The sequence below is a fragment of the Myxocyprinus asiaticus genome, chromosome 10 (genome assembly GCF_019703515.2).
Source record: "Myxocyprinus asiaticus isolate MX2 ecotype Aquarium Trade chromosome 10, UBuf_Myxa_2, whole genome shotgun sequence".
Lineage (NCBI taxonomy): Eukaryota > Metazoa > Chordata > Actinopteri > Cypriniformes > Catostomidae > Myxocyprinus > Myxocyprinus asiaticus.
In genome coordinates this window covers 12,016,066-12,030,436 of record NC_059353.1, presented here as the reverse complement: position 1 = coordinate 12,030,436, position 14,371 = coordinate 12,016,066, and the positions used below count along the sequence as shown (strand labels likewise).

The 14,371-nt window shown below is 39.3% G+C and overlaps 1 protein-coding gene across 1 annotated transcript; it reads right to left on the bottom strand.

The window, feature by feature from the left end:
• Nucleotides 1-71: 71 nt before the first annotated feature.
• On the bottom strand, nt 72-2,100 carry LOC127447523 (inhibitor of growth protein 1-like). Its single transcript, XM_051709460.1, has 2 exons — nt 1,814-2,100; nt 72-1,162 (listed from the first exon to the last, which is right to left on the bottom strand). The coding sequence occupies exons 1-2, from the start codon at nt 1,953-1,955 to the stop codon at nt 381-383; spliced, it is 924 nt and encodes a 307-aa protein (XP_051565420.1). The 5' UTR covers nt 1,956-2,100; the 3' UTR covers nt 72-380.
• Nucleotides 2,101-14,371: the final 12,271 nt, after the last annotated feature.

Genomic DNA, 14,371 nt, shown 5'->3' with positions numbered 1-14,371 from the left:
CTTTTGGCAATATAGTGTACGTTAAGGCCTCCTATGTCAACATGTTTTGATGAAGAGAAAAAGCCATGAAACACTGCATTAAGCAGATTTTATTTTTACATAAACATATGTACAATAACACACAGCATAAATACAAAATCGATCATTAAAAACAAAAATGCATTATACTGGCTTGTGGTTTGGATGAACAGAATACCTCCAATGTATACAACATTAATAACTAGGTAGCTAAAAGTGAACCCTTCAGATCAACAAGTCTCTATATAAGAATATACAAACCAGTGACTGAGCTTGGCCTCAAAACACTGTATACTTTGACTAAACTTCTCTTGCCTGAGACTGAATATGGAATATTACATGTCGACCAGGTAAACCGGACACTACCTGTTGTACATCCTCTCTTTTTTAGACCTCTCTAATGATTTGTCCATCGTCTTCTCATTGTCTCCTCTGCAATTTGGACAGTACCACTTTCCTTTCGGCTTATGGTGCAGATCGACACAAGAGAAGTGAAACCATTCAATAGTGCATTCATCGTTATCACAACCGATCATCTCTCCAAAAGACACTTGCTCACACAGGCAGTATGTGGGTTCATTTGGATCAATGGGCAGGTCGGTCGGTGATGGCTCTCTATCTTGCTTGCTTTTTGACTTCTTCTTCTTCTTTGATGATGATGTGGAGGACGTCTTGGCCTTTTTCTCTTTAGGTGTGGCTGTACCAACCTCCTCATTGTGCTCCATGCCGTAACTGTTGTTTTCACGGTTCTCCGAACCATTTTTTTGCCTTCGTGACCGCTTTCCACCAGATTTGTCGACTGAGCCCAGAGTCTCATCTCGTCTCCTTTCCACACATGGCTTACTCACTAGCACCAGTGGAATGGACAGTGGTGCCATGGGTACTGTTGTTATGGCACTGGGGGCACTGCCCACTGACGCGGTGCTCTCCGGTGAGGCTTGGAAAAGCTTGCTTTGCCACTCAAGCTGCCGACTGCGATTCTCCACCAGTTCCACCATTTGGCCTGCGATCTGGATCTTCTCATCTCCAAGTTCTTCAGTGCGGATCAAAGACCGTTGAATACAATGGAGGAGGCGCCTCTTCTGCACAGGATCTGATTCATGTCTGTGTTTTTCATAAGCCTCGTCCAGTTCCGTGAGGATCTCTACAAGATAAATAAACTTTGAATTATTTCACAATTTTCAAAGAATTGTGGCTTGGACATCAGGGTTAGTAGCTATATCTAAATATATGCACCTTTTTTTCCCCCTTCAAATCATTTTAACTTAACCTCCACTAAAACAGTCGATACCCATGACAACCAAGGTTTTGTCCGAGCATGTTTTAATTTTGTTGGCACAATCGCTGACCCCATGATGAGTGTGCGTAGTCGTTATAATACTTCAAGGGCCAATTACTAAACTCTAAAGCTGTGATTTCATATATTAATACGTTACATAACATTATTTGACATTTAAAGGCTTTTTTGTTTTGTTTATAAAAACAGGAAGTTTATATGGTTTCTAGAAGCTGCCAGACCGCCGACCACGTACACTACATCCAAACAGGAAATATACTGATTTCTTTCGAACAGCTGCGCACTTCGTATATAAATGAGACATATCGTTACTATACAAACATGATCAACTTTATAGCGTTAACCTCTCTATCACTCGACGAGGGAAAACTTGAAAGTTGCACGTGCTAACCAGTTAGCCGCTAGCCAGCTAGCTAGTGTGTTTTCCAACACTCACCGCTCAAATAATGTAGTGTTTTCTCACACTTCTGCTAGATAAAGGTGTCAGACACCTCTCACCTTGATATTTCGTGTCTGTCTCCCTCATGAGGGACACACATCTCTGTAGGTCCAGCGGCAAAGACTCGACAAGCTCCAGATACTCGTTAACATAGTTCACCACAACATGAGACGCCTCGCCGTTTGAAGAAGGGTTCAGCATATTTTCACCCTCATTTAAAAGATTGATAGAGCAGAATAAATGCGTGTTTTTAACTATTATTATTCTTATCTATTAGTGGAGGTTACTCAGAGTTGTTACTAGTGAGTTGTGCAAGGTTAGCTCATGAGTATATTAATTAACTTACGATGACGTTGCTTATCCTAATTAATATTCATGAGCCAAGGCTTCGCGCAATCTCCTGATGTTATTGCACTTAGTGGACGCTAGATGGAAGCAAGAGCTTTGTAATAGGCGCACATGTGCTATCACTCAGTCTTGCGTACATTTTTACAAAAATCACGTGTAAGTAAATGCATTGTCTCACTGTAATTTGGAACACTTACATCATGATATTAACAACATTTTAAAATAAGCTTGGTAATTAGCTAATGGGATCACTCCTATTATGTTTTTATATTTTGTAATTCAGTGGCATTAGTATTTACACTGGTTCCACAACTGAAATCCCAAATCCAATTACATTTATTACATTTGATTGATCTACATTATTAAGAGTGATCATATTAAATGAGGAAATAAAACGCAGGGTTTAATCAGTTCCACTTTAAAAAAAAAAAAAAAAAAAACAGGTGCACACTCTCACATATTGAATTAGATTCAGTCTGAGTTTAAAGTAGGATAGGGTTTTGTGTTACAGTTTTTTTTTCTTTCTCCCCTTTACTCCCCAAATTCGTATGCCCAATTCACAATGCGCTCTATAAGTTCTCATGCTGGCGTAGTGACTCGCCTCAATCTGGATGGCAGAGGACGAATCTCAGTTGCCTCCGCATCTGAGACCGTCAATCCACGCATCTTATCGCGTGGCTTGCTGAGCGTTTACCACGGAGACGTAGCGCGTGTGGAGGCTTCATGCTATTCTCCGTGGCATCCATGCACAACTCACCACGCACCCCACCGTGAGCGAAAACCACACATTATATCGACCACGAGGAGTTTACCCTATGTGACTCTACCCTCCCTAGCAACCGGGCCAATTGGTTGCTTAGGAGACCTGACGGGAGTCACTCAGCACACCCTGGATTCGAACTTGTGGGTTACAGTTTTTAATGAAAATACACAAAAAGACTCTAGTTGTCTTCTCTAATATCACAAATGTTTGTTCTTGGAGAGTTTGCAACCCAGTTATACTGAAATCATACTTCGTGTGAAATGATATGTCTAAATCCTCAGTGAATCTGATGAGCCATAACCCAGAATATGCTACCCCCGTTGTTGTGTGAAGATGGTAACACCAGAAATATCCTGCAGGTGTCACTTTTGTTACTGCAATGGAGTCTCTTCATATAGTTTGCACTCAGCTCTGTTGTTTGTGTTCACACCATGTGGATTTAAAGGGATAGTTCACCCAGATATTAAAATTATGTCATTATTTACTCACCCTCATGCCATCCCAGATGTTTATGACTTTCTTTTTCTGCAGACCACAAATAAAGGTTTTTAGAAGTATATCTCAGCTCTGTAGGTCCATACAATGCAAGCAAATGGTGTCCAAAACTTTGAAGATCCAAAAGCACATAAAGGCATCATAAAAGTAATCAATACGACTCCAGTGGAGACATTGCAGTCTCTAAGCATGATCACGATTTCAAGCTCGATTACACTTCCTAGTGCTTGACCCATGCGCAGAGCGCTAAATGGAGCTAGGAAGTGTAATCAAGCTTGAAATCATGATCGTCATGGAAACTGCTGATATCAAGATTTATAGTGAAAAGGAGTTATATTTTGGTCTGTTCTGACCCAAAATCGATTAGATCACTTCAGAAGACATGGATTACACCACTTGAGTCGTATGGATTGCTTTTATGCTGCCTTTGTGATTTTTGGAGCTTGAAAGTTTTGGTCATCATTCACTTGCATTGTATGGACCTACAGAGCTGAGATATTCTTCTAAAAACCTTAGTTTGTGTCCAGCAGAAGAAAGAAAGTCATACACATCTGGGATGGCATGAGGGTGATGAGAGAATGTTAATTTTTGGGAGGACTATTTCTTTAAAGTGTATCATTAATTTCAAAATTGTTTCAGCCCTTAGAGAAATATGAAGTAAATCCAGAACATTCCAAGTAATTTTGATTTTTTTTTAAGAATCTTAATTACTAGGGGGCCTGGGTAGCTCAGCGAGTATTTACGCTGACTACCACCCCTGGAGTCGCGAGTTTGAATCCAGGGCGTGCTGAGTGACTCCAGCCAGGTCTCCTAAGCAACCAAATTGGCCCGGTTGCTAGGGAGGGTAGAGTCACATGGGGTAACCTCCTTGTGGTCGCAGTTAGTGGTTCTCACTCTCAGTGGGGCACGTGGTAAGTTGTGCGTGGATCGCGGAGAGTAGCGTGAGCCTCCACATGCTGTGTGTCTCCGCGGTGTCATGCGCAGTGAGCCACATGATAAGATTGATGGTCTCAGCAGCGGAAGCAACTGAGACTTGTCCCCCGCCACCCGGATTGAGGTGAGTAACCGCGCCACCACGAGGACCTACTAAAGTAGTGGGAATTGGGCATTCCAACATTGGGAAAAAAAAAAAAAAAAGATTCTTAATTACTGTTGTGAATGACCTTTGAATGGTTATCACAGGTAATTCTTAGATATTTTAATTTATTACTTTTTGTTCTAATTTCTTGTTCTTAATTGGTTTTAAAATGGATTTTTATGTATCTTGTTTTTTATTTTATTTTATCATTTTTATGTAAAGCACTTTGAATTACCATCATGTATGAAATGTGCTATATAAATAAACTTGCCTTGCCTTGCCTTAGATATGTATTATTGGCAAAGAAAATGTCAGATGGGTGTAATATTATAATGTGGAAACGAGGGGAAAATGAGTGTAAAATTCTCCGGAGGCCAGCAGAACTCGGTCTTACGTACTCTGACCAGACTGGTGTCTCTTACGCATTTCAGTGTCAATAGAGAATTCAAAGTTTGGACAAAATTAGGTTACTTTCCACATAAACTTCATGTGAAGAATCGAGGTGACGTAGTCTCTGAATAAGTGTGGCTTTGCTTAAATTCTCTCAAATAAGGAATAACGAGCAGGTAAACACCAAAATATAAAGACTTTCTTTTGAAACCAAACTCTGGCTTTTCCCTTGTTTAGTTGACGGTGCTGTAATAAATGCAAATGTTTGAAATTTGGGGCAGCATGACTTTTTAAGAGGGTGACACATATTATATCTTTCATAGTGAGAAAGAATTATGAAATTAAAACAAGAAAGCTGATCGTTTCGAACAAGCTTGTAAATTTAGTTGTTTATGTAATGCAAAAGTCAAAATGTGTCACCTTACAAGTCATGCGCTAAAAGTGTTAAGATGTTATAAGATAGCATTGTGTGAGGAACACGGCAAACAGTCAGCGTTTATGGATTGATAATCTGCTGTTTAACTGTGATTTAAGTGAAAGTCATTGTTGTTGTAGAGCCTCTTCTGTTAATTTCACCAGGAAACTGCCACAATACATACAACGAGTCTTGAAAAATAATTTAGCAAAAAAGTAGATACAATAACGTGATTCTGTGAGATCAGGTTGCTCTGTTAAGGAGTTTCAGCATTGACATCTTTGCTCATGTCCATCTTTCAGGATGCTGCTGCGAATTAATGGCTCTAGCTTTCCCATGATGTAAACCCATTGTTGAAGCCCTTTCAGTATAAACAAATTGTGGCTTGTCTTCGAAGAATCTCATGACCCTTTATAAAGTCATTGCTAATGCTCTGTTACTGCTATCATTGATTACACATACTGGTAGCTCAATTTCCTTAGTAAAGAGAGTCACTGTCACTTCAGTTTCATAGGATAATATATGACAGTATGCCATTGGTTCAGGCTCTGACTTGTTTTTTACGTGTTGGGCAACGGATGGGAGTAGGAAATTTTTGGAATGTTGAATGGCTTTAAGTGCGTCAATACAAGTAAAATAAATACTGATGGTGAGTGAATAACCTGATGATCTCACTGTAATGCTGCTACCTGACCTCTCCACAATGGATTAAATTCAAACAGAAACAGTATGTTCCCGCTCTCAAACACACACACACACACACACACACACACATAATAATGGCTTTGAATTTGTTCCGTAAGCGCAAATAATGAAATGACTTCAGATTGCCATGAACAAGGGGGAAAATGAGACCACAGCTTTTCTTTCTTTTTTAAAGACCCCATGAAATCAAAATTGGAGTTTTGTGGGTTTTAATCCATGTCTGTTAGCTCTGAGGCTATCTAAATGTACTTTTTTATTTTTTATTTTTTTTTTACTTTAGCAGATATACATATTTAAAAGTTACAACTGACTGCCTGCAACTGACAAGCAATAATAAGTAGCAAATCAAGGTTCATGGCTGTGACGTTAACTAAGCCTATTGACTATTGACTATATGTCCTGCCAAAATATCCTGTTTCAATAGGAAATACACAACATGAATTTTATGTGACTGTGGCAATATTTTTGTGAAACAAAATTACATGCTTCATTATACATTTAGCTGCAATTTATCTATGAAATGTCCAGCGGGTGGTGCCAAAAGCGAGTGAAATTCTGTCGTAATCAGATGAGGTTTTTAAGGTGAATATTAGACGGAGGTTTTAATGAGTAAAACGTACCTCCCTAACCTAAAACTTTTACCTAAACATAATCGAAAATGTCCTTAAAGAAAATGAGAGGTAAACAAAACAGACATCCTTCCCTAACCCAACACCTAAACCCAGTACCCTATACACATAATATGCAGTCTGCCAACTTCCTAGGGGGGCACCAGAAAGTCCACCGGCTGCCCTTCCTCGCACATTATGTGTTATTCAAGGACCCGATAGCAGTCACGGAACACAGACGATTGCCTTGCAGCTCACACCACACCTCATACGTAGTGTGAAAATAAGTGTTCATAATGTCAAAATAAGCCAATGTACACGTGATTTGTGTGAAAGTGAATAAAACAGAAGTTGTTGTAGCGCCTCTATTGTTCATTTCACCAGGAAACTTCAGTAAAACATTAAATGTGGCACAAAAAAACTAAGTTTGCAGAAATGTAGTTTTAGTAACATTCTTTCTATGAGACTAGGTTGCAAATACATCTACACAGGAAAGAAAACGACAAGTGATTTTATATAGTCTTTGTGGGTCTGAGTGACATTTGTGAGACTGTAGTCTATCTTCAAGTAACTGTTTTATATAGTTTTATATAGACCTATAACTAAATTTAAAACCTATTTGAGTTTATAAGAGCCCAAATAAGAATTGATTTGCATCTTTATTCAAGGCAAAAATAAACTTGAAAGGGTAAATTTTTAATGCCATTTTTTAGAATGGCAGAGTGTAATGCCAGCAATTCTTATATTAATGTGTAATGCAGACAATTCTCAGGTACTTTGTATAAAAGTGAACAAAAACCCTCATTCAGTTTCTTATTGCATCTGTTTTTGCGATTGCTCCCACATCCTGTTTATCCTCTGTATTAATCTCTCCTCTGGTATTTCTTTCTCCATTCCCACGTGATACAGAGCTTGGAAAATGTGTAGTTCCTGTTGGGCTCCAGAGGTAGATGGAGAAGGAGAACGTGGTTTATATGGGAAAAATCTCTGCATGAGATTTAATGATAAATTAGATTTCTATTCACAGAGAAATGGCTGAATAGCTGCTCAGTCGTCACTGAGACACTGACACAATGTTACTCTTGAATGTCTCTGAGAAAGAATCACATTCACTGGATAGATAGATTCAAGCACATCTAAATTGATGATGCAGATGTTCTGTCTGTTTTTGCACATCCACAAATGTTATACACAGTGGTCGACGGGTTTTTAAATGGCCAATGTAATACTTATACAGTATTTTCAGTGGAGGGTGGCAGATAAAATGCTGATGCATTCTAAATAAACAAATTTAATGATGGGAAATAAAATGCACATAAATTTGATCAAATTAAATACTTATTTCACGCTATATTTATTCATTATTCACTACAAATACTTGAAAGCAAAAAAAAAAAAAAAAATAATTATGTTGTTAGGTTTTGGAATTGACACAAGGGAGAACTACCTCTGTTAATCAGCCAACTGGCCATCTCAAAATGGCCAAATATTGGTCTATTTATCTGCCTAGCCAATGTATTATTGAAAGTTACACATTTCTTTCTTCAGAAGAAGACATCAGGTTCACTTCCTATTCACATATGCATACAGTATACAAGCCAATGTACAGTATATGCCAACACATACAGGATCCACCCTAAACACGTACCATAAGCTAGATGCATTTTGAATATACAGTTGTGCTCAAAAGTTTCCATACCCTGGCCGAAATTGTGAAATTTCGGCATTGATTTTGAAAATATGACTGATCATGCAAAAAAAAAAAAAAAAACACGTCTTTTATTTAAGGATAGTGATCATATGAAGCCATTTATTATCACATAGTTGTTTGGCTCCTTTTTAAATCATAATGATAACAGAAATCACCCAAATGTCCCTGATCAAAAGTTTACATACCCTTGAATGTTTGGCCTCGTTACAGACACACAAGGTGACACACACAGGTTTAAATGGCAATTAAAGGTTAATTTCCCACACCTGTGGCTTTTTAAATTGCAATTAGTGTCTGTGTATAAATAGTCAATGAGTTTGTTAGCTCTCACGTGGATGCGCTGAGCAGGCTAGATACTGAGCCACGGGGAGCAGAAAAGAACTGTCAAAAGACCTGCGTAACAAGGTAATGGAACTTTATAAAGATGGAAAGGATATAAAAAGATATCCAAAGCCTTGAAAATGCCAGTCAGTACTGTTCAATCACTTATTAAGAAGTGGAGAATTTGGGGATCTCTTGATACCAAGCCAAGGTCAGGTAGACCAAGAAAGATTTCAGCCACAACTGCCAGAAGAATTGTTCGGGATACAAATAAAAACCCACAGGTAACCTCAGGAGAAACACAGGCTGCTCTGGAAAAAGATGGTGTGGTTGCTTCAAGGAGCACAATACGACGATACTTGAACAAAAATGAGCTGCATGGTCGAGCTGCCAGAAAGCAGCCTTTACTGCACCAGCGCCACAACAAATCCCGGTTACAATATGCCAGACAACACCTTGACACACCTCACTGCTTCTGGCACACTGTAATTTGGAGTGACGAGACCAAAATAGAGCTATATGGTCACAACCATAAGTGCTATTTTTGGAGAGGGGTCAACAAGACCTATAGTGAAAAGAATACCATCCCCACTGTGAAGCATGGTGGTGGCTCACTGATGTTTTGGGGGGTGTGAGCTCTAAAGGCATGGGAATTTTGTGAAAATTGATGGCAAGATAAATGCAACATGTTATCAGAAAATACTGGCACACAATTTGCATTCTTCTGCACGAAAGCTGCGCATGGGACGCCTTGGACATTCCAGCACGACAATGACCCTGAGCACAAGGCCAAGCTGACCCTCCAGTGGTTACAGCAGAAAAAGCTGAAGGTTCTGGAGTGGCCATCACAGTCTCCTGACCTTAATATAATCGAGCCACTCTGGGGAGATCTCAAACGTGCGGTTCATGCAAGACAACCAAAGACTTTGCATGACCTGGAGGCATTTTGCCAAGACGAATGGGCAGCTATACCACCTGCAAGAATTTGGGGCCTCATAGAAAACTATTACAAAAGACTGCATGCTGTCATTGATGCTAAAGGGGGCAATACACAGTATTAAGAACTAAGGGTATGCAGACTTTTGAACAGGGGTCATTTCATTTTTTTCTTTGTTGCCATGTTTTGTTTTATGATTGTGCCATTCTGTTATAACCTACAGTTGAATATGAATCCCATAAGAAATAAAAGAAGTGTGTTTTGCCTGCTCACTCATGTTTTCTTTAAAAATGGTACATATATTACCAATTCTCCAAGGGTATGCAAACTTTTGAGCACAACTGTAGATTACCTAGTCTGAGAAGCAAAGGACCACTTTTAGACACCATATGCGATCAGACATTTGGCAATCGGCAGTGATACGCACAAGCTGCAGTCGCAAAGCTCTTCACTCAATTAGATCCTTTCATATTGATCTCACATTTTATATGACCTGTAACTGGGTGTGTGTATAAGAGAGCTTGTGATTGTAGTGAAACAAGAGACAATTAATACAAAGGCAATTGGTAAGAAATTCTCAAAGTATTGCTCTTGTTCTCAGGTATGCTATATTCTGTGCATAAGCACACATTCATGTCTTTGATTATGACTATGGCATCATCAGAGGCACTAAACAATAACTAGATATGCTTAAAATAGAATATAATGAAATACAGTGGTAGGTATTGCCGCAGCCCGGAGATCTCCAAACGGGGGCTGAAACTCCAAAAGAGGGCGGGGTTACACCAGAAGGGGGTTGGGCCCACTCCAACAGGAGGCAGCAATTCCACCCATGGTTAGGGTCAGGGGCTCTGAGTATGGGCGATGGTAGATGGGTGCCTCAAATCTAGACACCTTTGTACAATGGGTCTTTGCTGGCGGTTTGGAGCTCCCGCCACTTTTTGGAGCTCGGCCTGCAGCTACATCCTTCTCGATAATGGTCACTTGCCAGCATTGATTAGTTTAAGTTGCCATTTATTTTTGCAATGAAAATTTTGACTGGAAGAATAACAATAATAGTTAACTTTATCTACGGGGCGTTAGATCTAGTTCTGCAGGTTCTAAATAGAGTCCACACACTCTATGCACTCAGTGCTCATAAACTCAATGCACAACTTAAATGCACAATCCAGAAATAAAAATAGCCACAAAATGTAGAACGGTTGGCACTCCTAAGAACATGTTATATTTAATTTCTCTTCTTTGTTATTTTCACATTAATGAGGAAAAAATGCGTTACGGACATGACATCTCTTTGTTACAGACGTAACAATTGTGAAAGTGGCACTTACATGATGAGGGGGAAACCATCCAAAATGCTATAAAAAAGCAGAATTTGACCTCTGAGACATCAGTATGGTATCTATTAAGGCTGCACGATTGATTGAATTAAGATGAAATCATGATATGGCCTTGCACGATTACTAAACCTAACCCTACCTTACAAAAATTAACCATGGTTTTACTACAGTAACCATAGTGTCACCATGGTATTTTGTAAGAACATTGTTCACTGATTGTTTATGTACTCAATCAATAATAGCAATTTGTTAATTTTTAACCAAAAAAATCTTACATAGTGCAGCTTTAACACCATATAACTGTAGTAACACCATGGTAAATTGCATTAAAACACTGGCCAAAAAGCATGGTTACTACAGTATTACTATAATAAAAGCATGGTTAAATTTACCCGCATCAAACCTTTCTCTCAACTCCCCACCATGTCCAAAAAAATAATAATTTTTTATTTATTATTATAAGTAGTATTAAAGGAAATATTAAGAGTGAAGACAGGATGGGAAAAAGTTGGACAAAGGGGGGAATCGAACATCCGCTTAATAAAAACTCAACCACACTGTCTTCAACACAACTGTGTTGTGTCAACAACACAACACAAGTGCAGGGGCATTTTCCTCTTAAACAATGTGTAGCAAGTCTGATGAGAGTCAGGAGCTGGGCTTCACCATCACATCACAAAACACGATACCATCAAGTCATCAATGCCATCTTAAATCAACTCTGAAGTGCTACAAGAAAAACAATAACACCCTTGGAGTTCACTAGTTCACTAGTTCGAATCCCAGGGTGTGCTGAGTGACTCCAGCCAGGTCTCCTAAGCAACCAAATTGGCCCGATTGCTAGGGAGGGTAGAGTCACATGGGGTAACCTCCTAGTGGTCGCTATAATGTGGTTCGTTCTCGGTGGGGTGTGTGGTGAGTTGAGCACGGATGCCGCGGTGGATGGTGTAAAGCCTCCACACGCGCTATGTCTCCGTGGCAAAGCGCTCAACAAGCCACGTGATAAGATGCATGGGTTGAAGGTCTCAGACGCGGAGGCAACTGGGATTCATCCTCCGCCACCCAGATTGAGGCGAATCACTATGTGACCACGAGGACTTAAAAGTGCACTGGGAATTGGGCATTCCAAATTGGGTGAAAAAATAATAATAAAAAAAATAATAAAATAAAATAAAAAAAATTTAAAACAATAAAGACACCAGAGTTAATTAGCTCCGTACAGTAATACGGGGCTGATGAACATTGATGTCTTTTCTGTTTTTGAACTGTAGCATAAATCTCTCGCAGAGACATACAAGTCTTACAATGTCTAATTATGGAGGACAGCAGATCGAGCAGGTAGAGAAGGCGTATTAATACAGAACAGTGATTAAAACTGACTAGAACAATGTGTGCATTAAATGGTTTTAATGCATGCATTTCTGCCAATCAGTTGAGTCGAGTATTCAAATAGACCATGGTATAAGAAATGTTAGACAACAAATTAAGGAGAATTCACTAAAGTGGAATTTTTGCCCCACATCTGGGGCATTTCTGACTCTTTTATGTGGTATTCTTGCCAAAGCCCTTGTATTTTTACCGTTCTTTTACTTTAAACACTATTATATGTTCACTTTTATGCTATACTTTTTGTAGGCTACAATTCATGTCCAAATTGAGAGTCTTATCTTTGCCACTTGTTTGTGGTTCTCACATATTTTCTTCACTGCAGTTTCATATTTTGTCTATGCCTAATTTGAAAAGTGCTTATTCATCTCCACAGTTCTTACTTTTTATGGTCTACAACAGGGCTAGTCAACTGGAGGCCTGTGAGCCAAATCCGGCCTGCCAGGGGTGGACTGGCCATCGGGAGAACTGGGACGTGAAACGGGGCCGAATGGGCCACGATAAGCTGAAATGGGCTGCCGCATTATGCAGAACCGGCCACAAAACGCAGCCGCGATATGCCGAAGGAGGCAGCGATATGCAGAAAAGGACAGTTTCAATTTAAAATCCTGGGCCGATTTCTCTTCCCAGTCCGCCCCTGCGGCCTGCCAGTCATCTTTGTCTGGCCCTCCGATTGATTTTTGATCAAACTGTCTCGCTATCTGAAATACTAGAGCACCCTCTGCGCAAAACTCTGCGTTCATAGGTGCGAGCCTCAGCAATCAGCGGTGAGTTTAACAACGCTCATTGGTGCGTGCAACAGCATTCAACTGTCATCAGTTGTGCAGACCGGAGCACGTGTTTAAGCTAATCTGGCGAAAGTTTAGTTACACTGCTTAGCTAAACATGGATCACACTGTTTAGATGAGCCTTTTATAGCGTCTATTTCACTTAAATGTATTTATATAAAATTGCTTAGTTGTGTGGAGTGTGGTCAAATCTACAGATGTAAAAAATTATCACTGCAGTTGTGACAGAAATGTTGTCAGCACATATGCACATTAGGCAACAAAAGCAATCAATTATAAAAACTGAACGTTCAAAATAAATGCGCTGAAAAGTTTGCTTTTATTCACTATTCTTGAAGTGTCAAATGATTGTGTCTCATCTGTGCAGGGTCTATAGGGCTTGGAAAAAAATGATAATGTGAAACTGAACCTGAATATCCTGATAATATTTGGTTCTATACAGCTGTGAATCAGCCCTCTCAATCACGAACAGCATCAAATCAGTTTGTTCTTCTTTTGCCAATGATTACCTACACAAAAATGTGGCTCCTGCACTGGCTATTGTGTGCAAATTTACAATATTTGCAAGACACATTTTTCTCTCACTGAATAGGATGATACTTTATAGAGAAAATGGAAGAATAGACATTTTTTTTAATGCATTCAGTTTAAATGCATTCTTAAGTAAACATGACATTTTTATATGACCATTGTTTTCATATGTGGGCTGATATTTTGAGAGGGCTTTAGCAGGTCTAAATGTTTCTCCTCAGTTTTAATCATTTTCAAACAATAGCCCTAAAATGCTAAAATTATTATTATGTTTTTTTGTTTTTTTTTATAAAGTAAAGTTGAAAAAAAATTATTATTTGTTAGTTAAGCGTATAAGTCATGTTTGTTCTTCAGACAGATCTTATGAAGGAATTTATGGCCAGACCTTAAAAAATTATAATTCAATATGCAGTATACCCTGTGACTATTTTAATATAAATAAATGCACTGTATTAAGGGTGTTTTTTTTAAGTAGCATGTTGAAAAATGTTAGCTAAGATAATACGGAAACAATTTTGGCCCCCGCCAAGTTCTCATCTGGATAATCTGGCCCCCACAAATAAGTAGTTGAAGAACCCTGGTCTACAAGCTGCCCAGTGCCACTGCTTGATAAGGACAGCTCTCTCCTGTCACGCATGCACCCAAGTGGCACCTTTCCTCTGGCCAGCTCCTTTTTCAGCATTACTGGTGGCTAAATGCAGCCTTGAGGCTTCAAGCATTCATTAAGTAACCCTTAATAGTGCTATTTCCTGTCCTGTCTGCTTGGCTCTGGTCCCAGTCTGCTTCCCAGAGCTCTGCTGT